General features: G+C 43.0%; 1 protein-coding gene across 1 annotated transcript; it reads right to left on the bottom strand.

Moving 5' to 3' along the window:
- Window positions 1-12663: 12663 nt before the first annotated feature.
- On the bottom strand, window positions 12664-12894 carry SPTSSB (serine palmitoyltransferase small subunit B; the record flags this gene model as incomplete). The annotated part of the gene is made up of 1 exon (XM_080915300.1): window positions 12664-12894. The coding sequence occupies one exon, from the start codon at window positions 12892-12894 to the stop codon at window positions 12664-12666; it is 231 nt and encodes a 76-aa protein (XP_080771426.1).
- Window positions 12895-13243: the final 349 nt, after the last annotated feature.

Below are 13243 nucleotides of genomic sequence, written 5' to 3' on the forward strand. Positions count from 1 at the left end.
TTTTTCTCCATTCTGGCATCCCTAGTGTAGCCCCTTCTCTGGGAAACTATCTTCCCTCTTTAGAGCTTTCTAGAAACCTGGGCAGGGGGTGTGCCAATCAGTAAATTCCATTAACTTTCCTATGCATAGCCCTAGGTTTCTGCACTTCCTCCTTGGCTAGCCATCTTAAAACAGGTCAGAGAGTCTATAAATGGAATGTGTTTCTGTTGGAACTCACCAAGATGAAGTACTTCTTCCCTACATTCTTATGGTATTACTAACTCAGTGTTTTTGATGTCTTGGAATCTGAAAATTTTATCTGTGACAGGAACCTATTGTTCTCATTCTCTCTTGCCTAAAATAGCCTCTCCTTTCCTAAGCAAGAAACTTCAGATCACAGTTGTAGCTCAGAGGTAGAGGACATGTTTCTCAGGCCTGTGTACCTGATCCTAGGTCATTTATATTTATATTAGAAATATGTTGTTTGCCTTGATAATATAATGCCTATTTCTTGTGTATGAAGATCTGTGTTTTGTGTTGACAATAAGTAAATATTGATCAGGGCCTGATAAATCTTAGGTAGGTTTTGCTTTGTCATGTGCCTAGGTGGAAGAAGAAAGATCCAAGCTGAGGCTGATGGGCAAGTGTGACTGGGTAGGTGGAGAAAAGCTGATGGTAGCCACAGAAGTCATTTACCATGGCTGTGAAGAGAATCTGGAGCACAGAAAAGAAGTAACTGTGTCCAGGACACACAGATAGCCAGAATAAGTTGGTTAATCTACTCCCTGGTTCTTACCTTTTCTGTCAGGCATATGATTTGCTCATCTATTTGAATGTGTTTGTTACAAATTACATTGGTACAGCCAAACCTGGTTAAAACACATACATATGTGCCTATATACTATACTATACTATACTATACTATACTATACTATACCATAGGTGTGTCCACACATATCATGTCAAAGATATTAGATACAATGACATGTAAATAGAAAGGAAGCAACAGTGTGTCTTCATTCTTCACCCCCAACATGCCCATGACATTTCTTAAACTGGATCAGGAACTTACTGGGGGTCGTGTAACTGGAGGTGGGCTGCATGAAAAATTTGACAACATTTCTGAATGTGCATCAACTAAAGATTATTTAAATATGAATGTGTTAGAGTCTGAGGTGTTATGTCAGCCTGTGTAACATCTTCTGACTTTACTGTGGCTTTGGTTCTGTATAAGCGACGGGCCCAGTTTGCAGCGTGCATACCGGCTTCCTCCCAGCACCGCTGAGCCCTGCCTGCAATATCCTGGCTCAGCCCTGAGACCATCAAATCACGAATGGCACTGGTTTTTGTTTTCTGCATGAAGTTTCTACTCTTATTGAAACATAACAGTTTAGTTTATGGAGACAAGTGCTTTTAACTTCCTATGGTCAGTCTTTAGTATGTGAGCATCAGATTAACATGTTTTTGGATCCTATTGTTGGTAGAATACTTAAATTTAAAAGTTGCTACTTGAGAAGCTGACTTGAGTTTCACTAAAATAAAAAACTGGTAAATGAATTTTAGGATTGGGATTAGATTTTAGGATTGGTTTGGGATTAGAATGGGGTGTCCAGAGATTTCTGAAATGGCCCCAAATGTACTTCTGTCATTTAAAAGTAAATATTCATGCAGAATGGCACAGTCAGCATTGACAGTTGCAGAATCAAGATATTCATCAACTCCAAAAAATGATGAAATGCTGTATGCCCTGCAGTGAATGCTGAGCCGAGATTTAATTCTCTGTGTAGAAGAAACAAATCTCTCACTGGCATGCAAATTTGCTTTCATCTTTAATAAATGACAGGGCTATTCCTACACTAAAAAAAGTTGCAAAAGACATTTATTTCTTCATGGTCTTTTGTCAGTAGATGTTTGGTTTGCAGCCCTGCTATATACTTAAAAGAGAGCAAAGATTAATGGCACAGAGATGTGAAAGGTTCAGGAAACAGAACCCTCGCTGTGAGATGCTTGGGGCTTCTCATTCTCCCAGCTCTAATGGCTCCATATATCTACTTAACTGAATTATTGTGGCACGATCATGAACTCATAATGCAAGTGAAAAGACCCTTGAAGCTCAGCAGGAGCAGGCTGAATGTATGTAACGGCTTCATGCCTGTAAGAATAAAGTGTGGTGTTTTATTACTCTTAAATGACTTGTGATAAAATAATTGACGACAACATTATGAGGAACATCAACAATCCAGCGAGAGTGTGAGGCTAACAGTTCGGACCTTCAGGCTCTTAGGCAGTGCTAAGAACATCTCTGACCAACAGCAGCTGGAACTGGGCGCCCATGTCCCGGTAGTGACTGCGCCAGAGGTGGTCAGGTCCCGTACTCTCGGTACGTGTCGTGCATGCCACTGCGGGTGTCATAGCGCAGCCAGATGCCGAAGTTCTTCACACGCAGGGGTGACTTCTCAAACACCTGCCCGCAGTACACAATCTCCCCGGATGACTTCTTCATCTTCTTCAGTTGCGCCACAAAGAACCAGAAGCGGGACTTGGCCACCACATGGTTAGGTGCAAAGATCCGCATCCGGTACAGTGGCGGTGTGTGGCATTTTGGGGTGGGCAAGCAGCGCCCGCCCCACCACCTTGTACTCCCGAAGCGTGCCCGACACCTTCACGGTACTGCGTGCTCGTTCACCGCCACTCACAAAAGGCAGAAAACGACTACTTTATAAGACTCCTAAATAAATATTTGTTCACTTAAAAATGTAATTGGCGTTAGCCTACAAACGGAATGAGTCCAGTCACTGTGCCCGCGCACTCCATCCAGATCATGAAGGTGGAGCAGACTGCAGCTGGCAAGTGCCGCCGACCCGCTGTCAAGCAGGTCCAGGACTCCAAGATTAAATTCCCATCCCCCCACTGTGTGTTGCGGCGCCAGCACAAGCCACGCTTCACCACCAAGAGGCCCGACACCTTCTTCTAGACACAGAGACCCACTGAATAAAGGCTTCGGACTGTCAATAAATAAATAAATAAATAAAAAATAATAAAATAAAACAAAATAGTAGTTTCCCACACAAACATTCTCGGTGTTAGCAATCCCTTTGCCTTGTCACTTTAGTAGAAAAAGAAAAATATTTTAAAACACAAAGCATAGAATCTCAAATGAATTTTTCAGTTCATAGAATTTTTGACGAAATAATAGAACCAAAAGGTAAAGATCAAGTTGTTGGTGCATATTGGCACCTGGTGTAGTATTTCCAGGGTGTTCATATTTGAGTGCAGATAAATCTCTGGATTCATATGTTATTTCTGCTTTTTGTGGCTGGATTCCAATTTTTGTTGAGTATGTGACAGGGATCCTCAGAAGACAAAAGTAGGTAATTCTGGGACCTTATTCCACAGCCTGCTGCCAACTAAAAGTGTGATGTCCACGTGTCCCTCCACACCCAGTCCGTGTGTATGTGTGGCGTCTTTCCTCAACTCTTACAGCAGAGACTAGATCAACTGTAGAGATTAGAGCAGCCATAAAGACCAGGCTTACTAGTGTTCTTTGAAGATCACAGTGGCACCAGAGTGTCCTGAAGAATAATTTACCCCTGATCCTGTCCCCCTAGTGACTCGCCCTTTTCTAAGAGGAACAAGAGGAGTGGGTCTGGAAGAGAGAGGTGGCAAGGGAGGAGTGGAAGGAGGGGAAATTGTGGTGAGGATGCAATATATGAGAAAAGAATAAGTAAAAAATAATTAAAAAGCAGGACAGGGGAGAGTACATGGTAGAGGTGTCACTAAGATGCAGGTGGCATCTCTTCAGACACTGCAGCCGTCAAACTCTCGATTTTTCTCCACTGACTCCCTCATAAGGTCTGACTGTTCACTCTGGAGTTTGTGTGTTTTTCTGCTGTCATTGTGATCATTTTACACCCCCTTCTGCTAATAATCATAGCGCCTGGGTTACAAGTCACCCTTGCATTTCAGGGAAAGGCCAGCGTCTTGCCAACAGCTAGGGGAGCTGCAGAATGCTTCGTGCTAAGAATCACTATAATTTCAAATAATGCAGATTCTTTACATTGGAAGAGCACGTGAACTCCACAACCAGTCCGTTTTACAGGTTGTCGAGCCTCTAAGGAGATGAGGTGAAGCAGCGGAAACCTTACCAGACAGGCCTATGGAGAGTGCAGAGATCAGCTGTCTGCTTATTCAGGGTTGAGTTGTGGGGAACATCAATTGTCTTTTAACAAACTGAATTGGAATATTAATATGAACAAGAAAGTAAGACATTTATTTCTGGCTCATGTTAGGGAACAATACATTCGGTCAGGGGAGCTCTTCAGGGAATGAGGTCAGGGAGTTGTGGTTTGCTTAAGTTAAATAAATTTAATTTAAATGGTTAAATAGTAAAATAAATTTAACATGGCTTAGCTCCCTCTGAGGACATTCACAGGCCAACCAGGCCAGAATGTAATCACTTCTGTTAAGTGCCATTAATCAAAATGAACTTTAAAGTGGAAAAGTTTCAGGGTAAGGGTGATAAACCAGACCCACAACCCACAGTGACCCATTAGACTATGTCCAGCTTTGCCGACCTGCAAAAGGCGTCTTCCGTGACGTCATCCTATACTGTGTCCAGCTTTCCTGACCCATAACAGGCACGTCTTCCGTGATATCATCGTATACTGTGTCTAGTTTTCCTGACCCTCAACAGGAGAGTCTTCCATGTCATCATCCTATAGAAAAATTACGTTTAAACATCTGGACTGGCTTTTGCTCTTATTTGTGCGTTTTGTAGTTCAGTTCCTTTCTGTTCATGAGGTTGACTCTCTCTTTTTGAATCCAGAGTTATAGAGTGAGATGTTCACTTCTGGATTCCCTAAAAAACATGTTAGGATTCTTAGGTGGATCTGATATGATTTTTTGTCTTTTGAAACTCACAATAACCTTCCCATTTTAAATATAGAAGAAAGAAAGAATTTTTTTTCATTCTTCTTTCTTTCATTTTCCCACATCTTTCTCTTGCACAACCCCCTCCCTGCTGTCCGTTGATTGAGCGATTTGAACATGGATGTGTGGGATGTATGAGCAACCCGTGACATGGAGCTGTTGCCAACAGTTACATCCCTAACCATCAGGATCATGGTATCTGGGAAATCTACCTGCCTCAGGTGTGCTGTGGGTGTTCCAGACTGAGTGTGTGGGGGTGAGTTGGGGGGCACATCTGGTCCTATTTTGTAGTTTATGTTGATACTCCTTCAGTCAGATACCTGGGTCAAAGTGTGGCTTTAGAACTTTCCACTGGTGAGAAAAGTAATGGTGGAACAAGCCATTTGAATCTCAAATTCATATAAAAGGGATTAGACGTGATTAATATTATCAACCGGATGCATGTGGATTGCATACATAGGGTCACAAGAAAGCTGTGAAAATAAGGTACTTGGCCGGTTCTCCAGGAAACAGTCTCCCCTTGATGTCCTTACTGTCACCTGTAGAACAAGCAGGAACAGCTAAGAGAGGCCCAGCCCTGAAACTCGATCTCACAGAGCGTTAAACTCTCCAGTGAGCGCTAACGTAATTAAAACTACTCTCTGCACATTTCCTTGTTGTGTGCACATGCACTTGTGCAGCAGTCAGGGACAATGTGTGGGAGCTTCTGCCAGTGTGTGGCTCTGCAGGGATGGACCTCAAAGCTGCCCTGATGCCTTTACCCACTGAGCCATCTGATGGGCCCAGGGCTGACCGCGCTGCTGAGGTGTTAGTTTTATAATGCAAAGTGCTTAGACGGGTAGTTTGTCTCACGATGGAAGATCTGAATCTTTTCTTCGAACCAGACGAGGCTTTAAAAACTAGACAAGCAGAAGGAACTATGCCGTCCTCTTCTCTTCAGCTTCTGGAGAATATCCTAACCTCTTTCCGTAAATCTAGATATAGCTTCCCAGAGGAAGAAGAGCTTCTTCCCTTTGGGTGTACTAGGAGCTTTTTATGCCGGCTTGTTTATGTTTTAGAATACTCTATAATTCAAAACAAGACTTGTTCATAATTTTAGTTTTGTGATGATAAGCTTTGCATCCTCAGCTTTCACACCCTCAATCCTTCTTCCTTCACCACTTGAAAAATTGCTTAAAAGTTATTTTATGCATGTTGGTATTTCTTTCCTGCATGGATATCTGTCATGTATAACTGCTGAGCTATCTCTTTAGTCCCCGATTTCACCTCCTAAAGGCTGGGATTGCAAGCGCCTTGCTGATATATGTGTATGTGAATATGTTTTTTTTTCTTTTTTGAGACAGGATTTCTCTGCATAGCCCTGGTTGTCCTAAAATTTGCTCTGTAGACCAGGCTAGCCTTAAACTCAAAGAGATCCACCTGTCTCCGACCCCTGAATTCTGGGATTAAAGGCCTAAGCCACCATGCCCGGCTCAGGAGATGGATGTTTAACAATTGCTGCATCTGTAGCCTCGACATTCTCACTTCATTTGTACGACATCTCAGATGCTCTACCATCCTGACTGTGGACACTGCCTCTGTCCAGCTCCTGTGTGCGAAGCTGTGTGTGGTACCCTATCCCATGAGCCCCTACTGCTCCCAGTGTCATTGGTTGAGTCTGTTCTCACCAGCTTCCTTTCATGGTCCTTCGGTCTGTGTCTCATCAGTCACAAGAGAAGTGCTGCCTGCCTTCACCCCGTGTTCTTTAAGTCTCCAACTGTCTGCAGTTTCCTTCTCAGAACCCTGCCAGGTTTTCTGAGATCAAAATTTGTGAGGATGTCTAGTCTTCTGTTTGTTTGTTTTTCAGCCAAACATTAAATGTTTTTATGTATAAGTTCAGTTTTTTTTTTATACTTTTTTTATACTTTGTGAAAAATATTTTTCTGGGAAGAATCTGTATGCAGGACAGCTAACAGACTGAAACATTAATGGACCGAGGTGGGTGGGGTGGAATGTTGCTGGTTCAGAGTCTTGATCAGTCTTCACCTTGCTACTGAATAACCATTCCTTGGCTACATCTGTATCAGACCTAACATCCTGATAAACAGATCAAAACCGTTACAATGTTAAAACCCTCTTCTTGGGGGTTCCAGCCTCATGGGAAGAACAACATTGTTGACCAACCAAATCCTCCACAGCTCCCATGGACTAAAACACCAACCATTGAGCAAGCATTGAGAGGCCCATAGCTCCAGTTGCATATGCAGTGGAGAATAGCAGTGTCTGGCATCAATGTGAAAAGAGGCTTCTGGTCCAGAGAGGGCATGTTTTCCAAGGCACTGAGGTGGAGAGGGTGATTGGGAGCTAGTGCACCTTTGTGAAGACAAGTAGAGGAGGAGGGGAGATGGGAGCAGGTTGGGCAAAGGGGATAACATTTTAAATGTAAATACAGAGAGTATCTAATAAAAATTAAAAAACCCTAGATCTCTCAAAACAAACAAACAAACAAACAAACAAAACAACCCTCTTTTTCACCAATCAAAGGGCTAAGAATCTAATCAGATAACATCCCAGGCTCAGCTGCCTGGCACAACCTGCTTTTGTGATGGCTCTACCAGTATATTTTCAAATAGCTTTGGCTTATGCTTTTCTTTGTTCTATTATAAAACTGTCTTCACTTTGGAAAACAGAGAAGTGGAGTGACCCAAATATGTGCTTTTCCAGGCCATGGTCAGTCAAATGTGTCTGCAGGACAAACTATGTTTTATTTCCTTTGAGGTGAAAGCTGTGGTGTGTGTGTGTGTGTGTGTGCGTGTGTGTGTGTGTGCTTGTTGACGATTTCAATTTCTGTCTCATTAGTTTTTTCCTTATCAAATCTGACTGCTTATGGCAGACAGTAGGCTATTTTCCCCCAAATGTTCAAAGATAAGAGGATTTTACAAACAACCCTAAATGCCTGTCACCTAGTCTGTTATGATCGTCATCCACTATTCAGTCATTTCTCTTTAGTCACTTTACCTGTGCATTGGTGCCTGTCAGCTTTCCAAACATCTGTCACACGGGTAAAGGCTCCTCCTTAGGCCCACAACCAGAAGCTTCTCATGTTGGGGTGTCTGGTACACAGGCTAAGCCTGCTTGTCTAGGACTTGGGGAGTTGAATAGTGTTCTGTGTGGTGTCTGCTTGCTAATCCTCATACCAACCACCTGGCTAGACATTGGGTGTTCAGAAACAAGGGTGATAGTACCTTCTAGAAGCATACTACTTATAGGACCCATGTGAGTTAGTGACAGAAAAGGGAGAAGTAGAAAATGTGTTAGTGATTTATTTTTCACGTGAAATGCAGACTAATCAGTGATACTATGTTAAACTCTGTGACTTCTTGACATTTGTGCTGTGATAAAATTAGATAAAACAGGTTTGGATATATGTATACACACATATATATTGTATAATATATACTATATATATGTATATATATATATTTATAATTGCTTTGACCAATACCAAGGACAGAACATTTTGAGTCCTAATTTACTCAGTGACAAACATTATGGCCCCCTCAAACCTTAAGCCCTTTGGATTTTTCTTGTTTCAAAGTTGCAAGCACACCATTAATCACATGGAAGCAAAGGAAAAGCGCACAGAAAGTGTTTCTGGTCCAGGCTGTCTGTGGTCAAAGTGAGAACAAGGCTGTGAGGTGTGGAGTATCCACGGGGAAGGCAGGTGTGGCTTTTCTTCTTCCCGCCACACGCTGGTAGCTGTAAAAAAACCAAAACAGGACAACCCCCAAACCAAACCTGTTGCTTCTATATGTATTTTTGACCCTGTATTTACAATCATCGATTGTTCAGAGACAATGGTTACCTTTGACGTAACATCCCAGGATGTTGTTTTATAATGATTCTTATTAAGTTCTCCTCTGTCTATTGGTGCTTGTTTTAACTCAGTTTTAGAAGGAACTCTTTTATTGGAAGATGGTAGTATCTTTGTGACTGAATTCTAAGAGCACGGAAGGGTGTTGGATCACTGTGAACTCTGAGTGCTTTCAAGGCTAACCTTAAGTGCTCACTAAATGTGAAGGCAATGGTTCAGAGACGGGAAGAGGGCTGAGCAAGCAGAGCCGCCACGCAGAGCAACAAAGGCAGCAGCTGGGATTCCAACCATGGCCACCTCTTCCCTTTCTCGTGTGTGACAGGATCTCACTTTGTGACTTGTCAGTGTCTGTCAGTCATCTGTAAGGTTGAGTGGATTCAGAAACCCCGGTGCCCTCATATCTGAGGACAACAGGAGCATCATCTACTCCTGACCAGGTTTCTGTCCTGGAGCACGTGGCTACGGCACCCCATGGAGAGAACTGTGTCAATCAGTCACATAGGGGCAGTGCCCAAAACCCCTCCACATGCAGATGAGGCTTCGCTAACATCCCAGACAAAGCCAATAGACCCTGCTCTTGAACCCCCAACCCACCCCAAAATGTATACAAGACCCTGTCCACAAAGAATAAAACAGACACAAGTTATTTCTTTCATCAAAGACCATCTGAGAGTGTCTGCTGTATAGCAGAAATTGGGGAAGATAATTCTCTCCTGGAGTTTCTGCTGCTGGAAGCTGTTTGAGGCTACTGCAGTCATCCATCAATGGCTGGGGCATCAGCAGCTTCAGAAGAAACGGGGCAGCACGACTAGACACCCCCGCTTCGGAGAGTGGCCCCTTGCAGGGCCAGAGCCCCGCAGATTTCTGCAGACCATGTCTGGTACACAGAATGGCCACTGTTGCCCAATGTGGTGCCCTTGACTTCTTTCAGGGCTACATACATAGCATATTCTTTATATTGGTGTGTGTGAGGGACAGCTCTCTGATTCGGAGAATGGGGGTTCATCCTTAAGGGGGTATTATCAATGCTGCAGCTCTTCTCTCTCCCCATCAGTAAATATTGAGGGAGCACTAACTATGCCGTTTTTTTTTTTTAATAGTTTGGGAGGCAGCCATTGCAAGAGAAGAAGATAAGGGGCCCATTTTCATCAGGATAATGGTTGTCAAGTTGTCTGGGGAATCCTATTAAGCTGATATAGCAAAGCAGAAATGATTTTTGATTGGCCACTGAATATCTGAGAGGGGAAAAGTGTGGCAATAATGTCAGGTTCTTTTTCCTGGTGTTTTTAGGGCTCTGTCCCTGTCATTTTTAATCATATTAGTGAGTACATCCACCTCATTCAGAATTTGGGGTACACCACCTATCAGATAACAAATCCAGCACTGCCTGGGTTTGTTATAAGGCCCCCACAAGTGTAGGGGAGGAATTAAAGATAAGAAACCATCTAGGCAAGAGCCATATCAGCCAAAGTTGAGGCCATGTGGAGGGCTTCAGTTCTGCCCCTATGTGACTGATTATCACCGTCCTCTCCACGGGGAACCGTCCTGTGTTCCAGGACAAGAACCTGGTTGGGAGTAGATGAAATTCCTACTGCCCTTAGGTTTCTGAATCCACTGGACTTACCAAGTTTTTGGTGACATGGTTCCATCTGCCCCACAGTCATTGATGTTCTCCCGTGGACTTCTGTGGCATGACTGGGATGAATGTCCACATCACCCAGTGTGGTCCATACCTTATCCTGCTGGTAGCTAACTGACTTTGAACAAGAAGTTCGAGTTTTCTAATCCCGAGGCTCCTTTCCCGTAACTGAAGTTATATTATCTATGAAACGTGTATAAAGCAATGAGAAGTCCATTAGTGTGGTTAATCTTCATTGTCAACTTAATTTGATTTAGAGCCACCATAGAAACATCTGAGTGTGTCTATAAGGATGTTTCTAGAAAGCCATATCTGAAGCTGAAAGGCCCACCTTGAAATAGGCAACACTATTCCTTAGAGTAGGGTCCTGGGCTGAATAAGAAAGAGACAATGGACCGATCACCAGCATCCAATGCTCTCTGCTTCCTGACTGTGGTTTCAGTATGACCAGCTGCTGCATGTTCCTAAGGCCATGCCTTCGCCAACAGTGCTGTGCCTCCCCACAGTGAACCCAGAGAAACCCCACCTTCCCCACAGTGAACCCAGAGAAGCCCCACCTTCCTCAATAGTGAACCCAGAGAAGCCCCGCCTTCCTCACAGTGAACCCAGAGAAGCCCCGCCTTCCTCACAGTGAACCCAGAGAAGCCCCGCCTTCCCCAACAGTGAACCCAGAGAAGCCCCGCCTTCCCCAACAGTGAACCCAGAGAAGCCCCGCCTTCCCCACAGTGAACCCAGAGAAGCCCCGCCTTCCCCACAGTGAACCCAGAGAAGCCCCGCCTTCCTGAAGCTGGTCCTGTTAAATGTTCTGTCACATCAATAAGGAAAGTAATAAGCAAATGTAAGTTTCGTTTTACAATTTTGAGATCCATTTCTCTGTCAGATTAGGAGGAAGTCGTGTGAGAGCGCTTTGTAGTCCATCGAAGAACGGAGACACATGTCCAAACTGAGCATTTGCTTATAAAAGTAAACTTAGTTTTATTTTGCAAAAATCAACAAGTATATATTTCATATCTGGTTTCTGTTTAAAGTGTGCATTTTGTTTTTTAAACAGACATGCAGGTTGATTTTGCATGCCAAATATCTTTTTTTTTTTTTGTATGATTCCTTGGAATATTTTCCTCCTAAAACAAAGGTGCCAATATTGTCTAAAACTTGATTGTTTGTTTGTTTGTTTATTTAACCCCCAGAATCACCGATGAGAAGTTCACAGCTTGGTCTTTGGCTTTTATATTTGACTCAGCACTATAATTGAAACCTTCCATTTGCTTTGAGGATCAACATTGTGATAATACATCTTGTTTCTGCTGTGCAGATTAGCTGCTGTAGCAAAGCCTTTACCTGGAGCTGTCGACTTCCCGCTGCTTGGCTATTACTTCCAGCCTATTTATTAGCTTTTCTTCCTGTATCCCTGGACGTGCTTTTCCTTCCTCTCACTGAAGGCGTAGCCAAAAAAGAAAACAAAACAAAAACCAATCTCCCTTTTTTTGTCTCCAGCAAAGTGTAAGGTGGGGCGTGGTCAAAAGTCACAATATCTGAATTTGCTTTGATTATATTTTGTTTCTTAAACTTAAATCATTCTCTAGTATAATAGTTATTTTTGGCCTAAACAATCATAATTTCTTTAGAGCTGTGATAAAGCCAGATTTCAGGAGCATTTGAAACACTGCTGAAACAGAATCTGAAAGAGGCCTAATTGTCTCTGGCCTATTACTGCAAAGCAAAAGAATTTTAGGTAAAGCAAAGAAAATGAAAATTTATAAAAGAATCAAAAATGAATTTTAGGTATTAGCTATTTACCAGAAAACAAACCTTTAAAGGTTCATCTATTTTATTTTCATCTTTTAATAAATTGTAAACAAGTACAAGGTACTTTAGACAGTAGCCTATGAAGAATCCTTTTGTAACATACCCTTTCGTATAGAATAATATGATGAGAGTAGTGAGTGTAAATATGACTTTGTCATGTCTCTTATAAGCCTATTTTCCAGAAAAGTTTTATTTCAAAGCATCCCGATTTCAAAGGAAATCTAAAGCCATAGAGTTGTGTTGAGCAAGTGTGGGCTGTGGGGGTTAAAGTCACGGCCTTTTCTATCATCTGACGCACAATGTTGTGGGCACAGAGGCAAGGGGGAGACGTCTATGTCATACTCCGGGCAGGGTGTGCGTGACAGTGCACAGAAAGTGCTGGTCAGGTCAGAGGTGGAAGCTGGCATGGTCACCCGAGTCAGTACGTCGTACGCCATCTCACAGAATTCAGATGAGATCAGTTAGACATCGAACTGTCAAATCCGCATATCTTGGAGAAAAATTCCCAAGCCAGGCGGATGTGGATGGGGATGAAGACGTAGGCAGTGTATACCACCATAACGACGATGGTTAGGATGATGGTGTTGAGCATGGATTGTTCCCAAGGCTCCATGACAGCACAGCAGGTGATGATTTGGTACTGATAGTAGAGCCAGGCGAAATACTCCTTCACACGCTTGAAATCCATGGCTCCTCCTCAAGCCGTGGAAGGTCTGCCTGTGAAAGAAAACCACATGGCAGAAGACAAATAAAGTAAGAAGCAGAACATACAAGCTTCTGGTAACTCACAACCCACACCTACTGTCTCATGAGCTGAAAATTTGGTCATTATCAGAAAAAGTGTGTCCGTGTCACTGTGAACATTAGGTGCTAAGTTTTTAATAGGTTTTCCCGTGGCTTTAAAGACATTGCGTGAATGGGTGCTCTTTAACTAAGAATGGGAAAACATCTCCAGAAGCACAAAAATGGGCTCAAGGATTGTAAAGTAACACATATACACCCCCCACTTAATATACTTAACCTATCCGACACCAAGG

The sequence above is a fragment of the Micromys minutus genome (genome assembly GCF_963924665.1).
Source record: "Micromys minutus genome assembly, chromosome: 4".
NCBI lineage: Eukaryota > Metazoa > Chordata > Mammalia > Rodentia > Muridae > Micromys > Micromys minutus.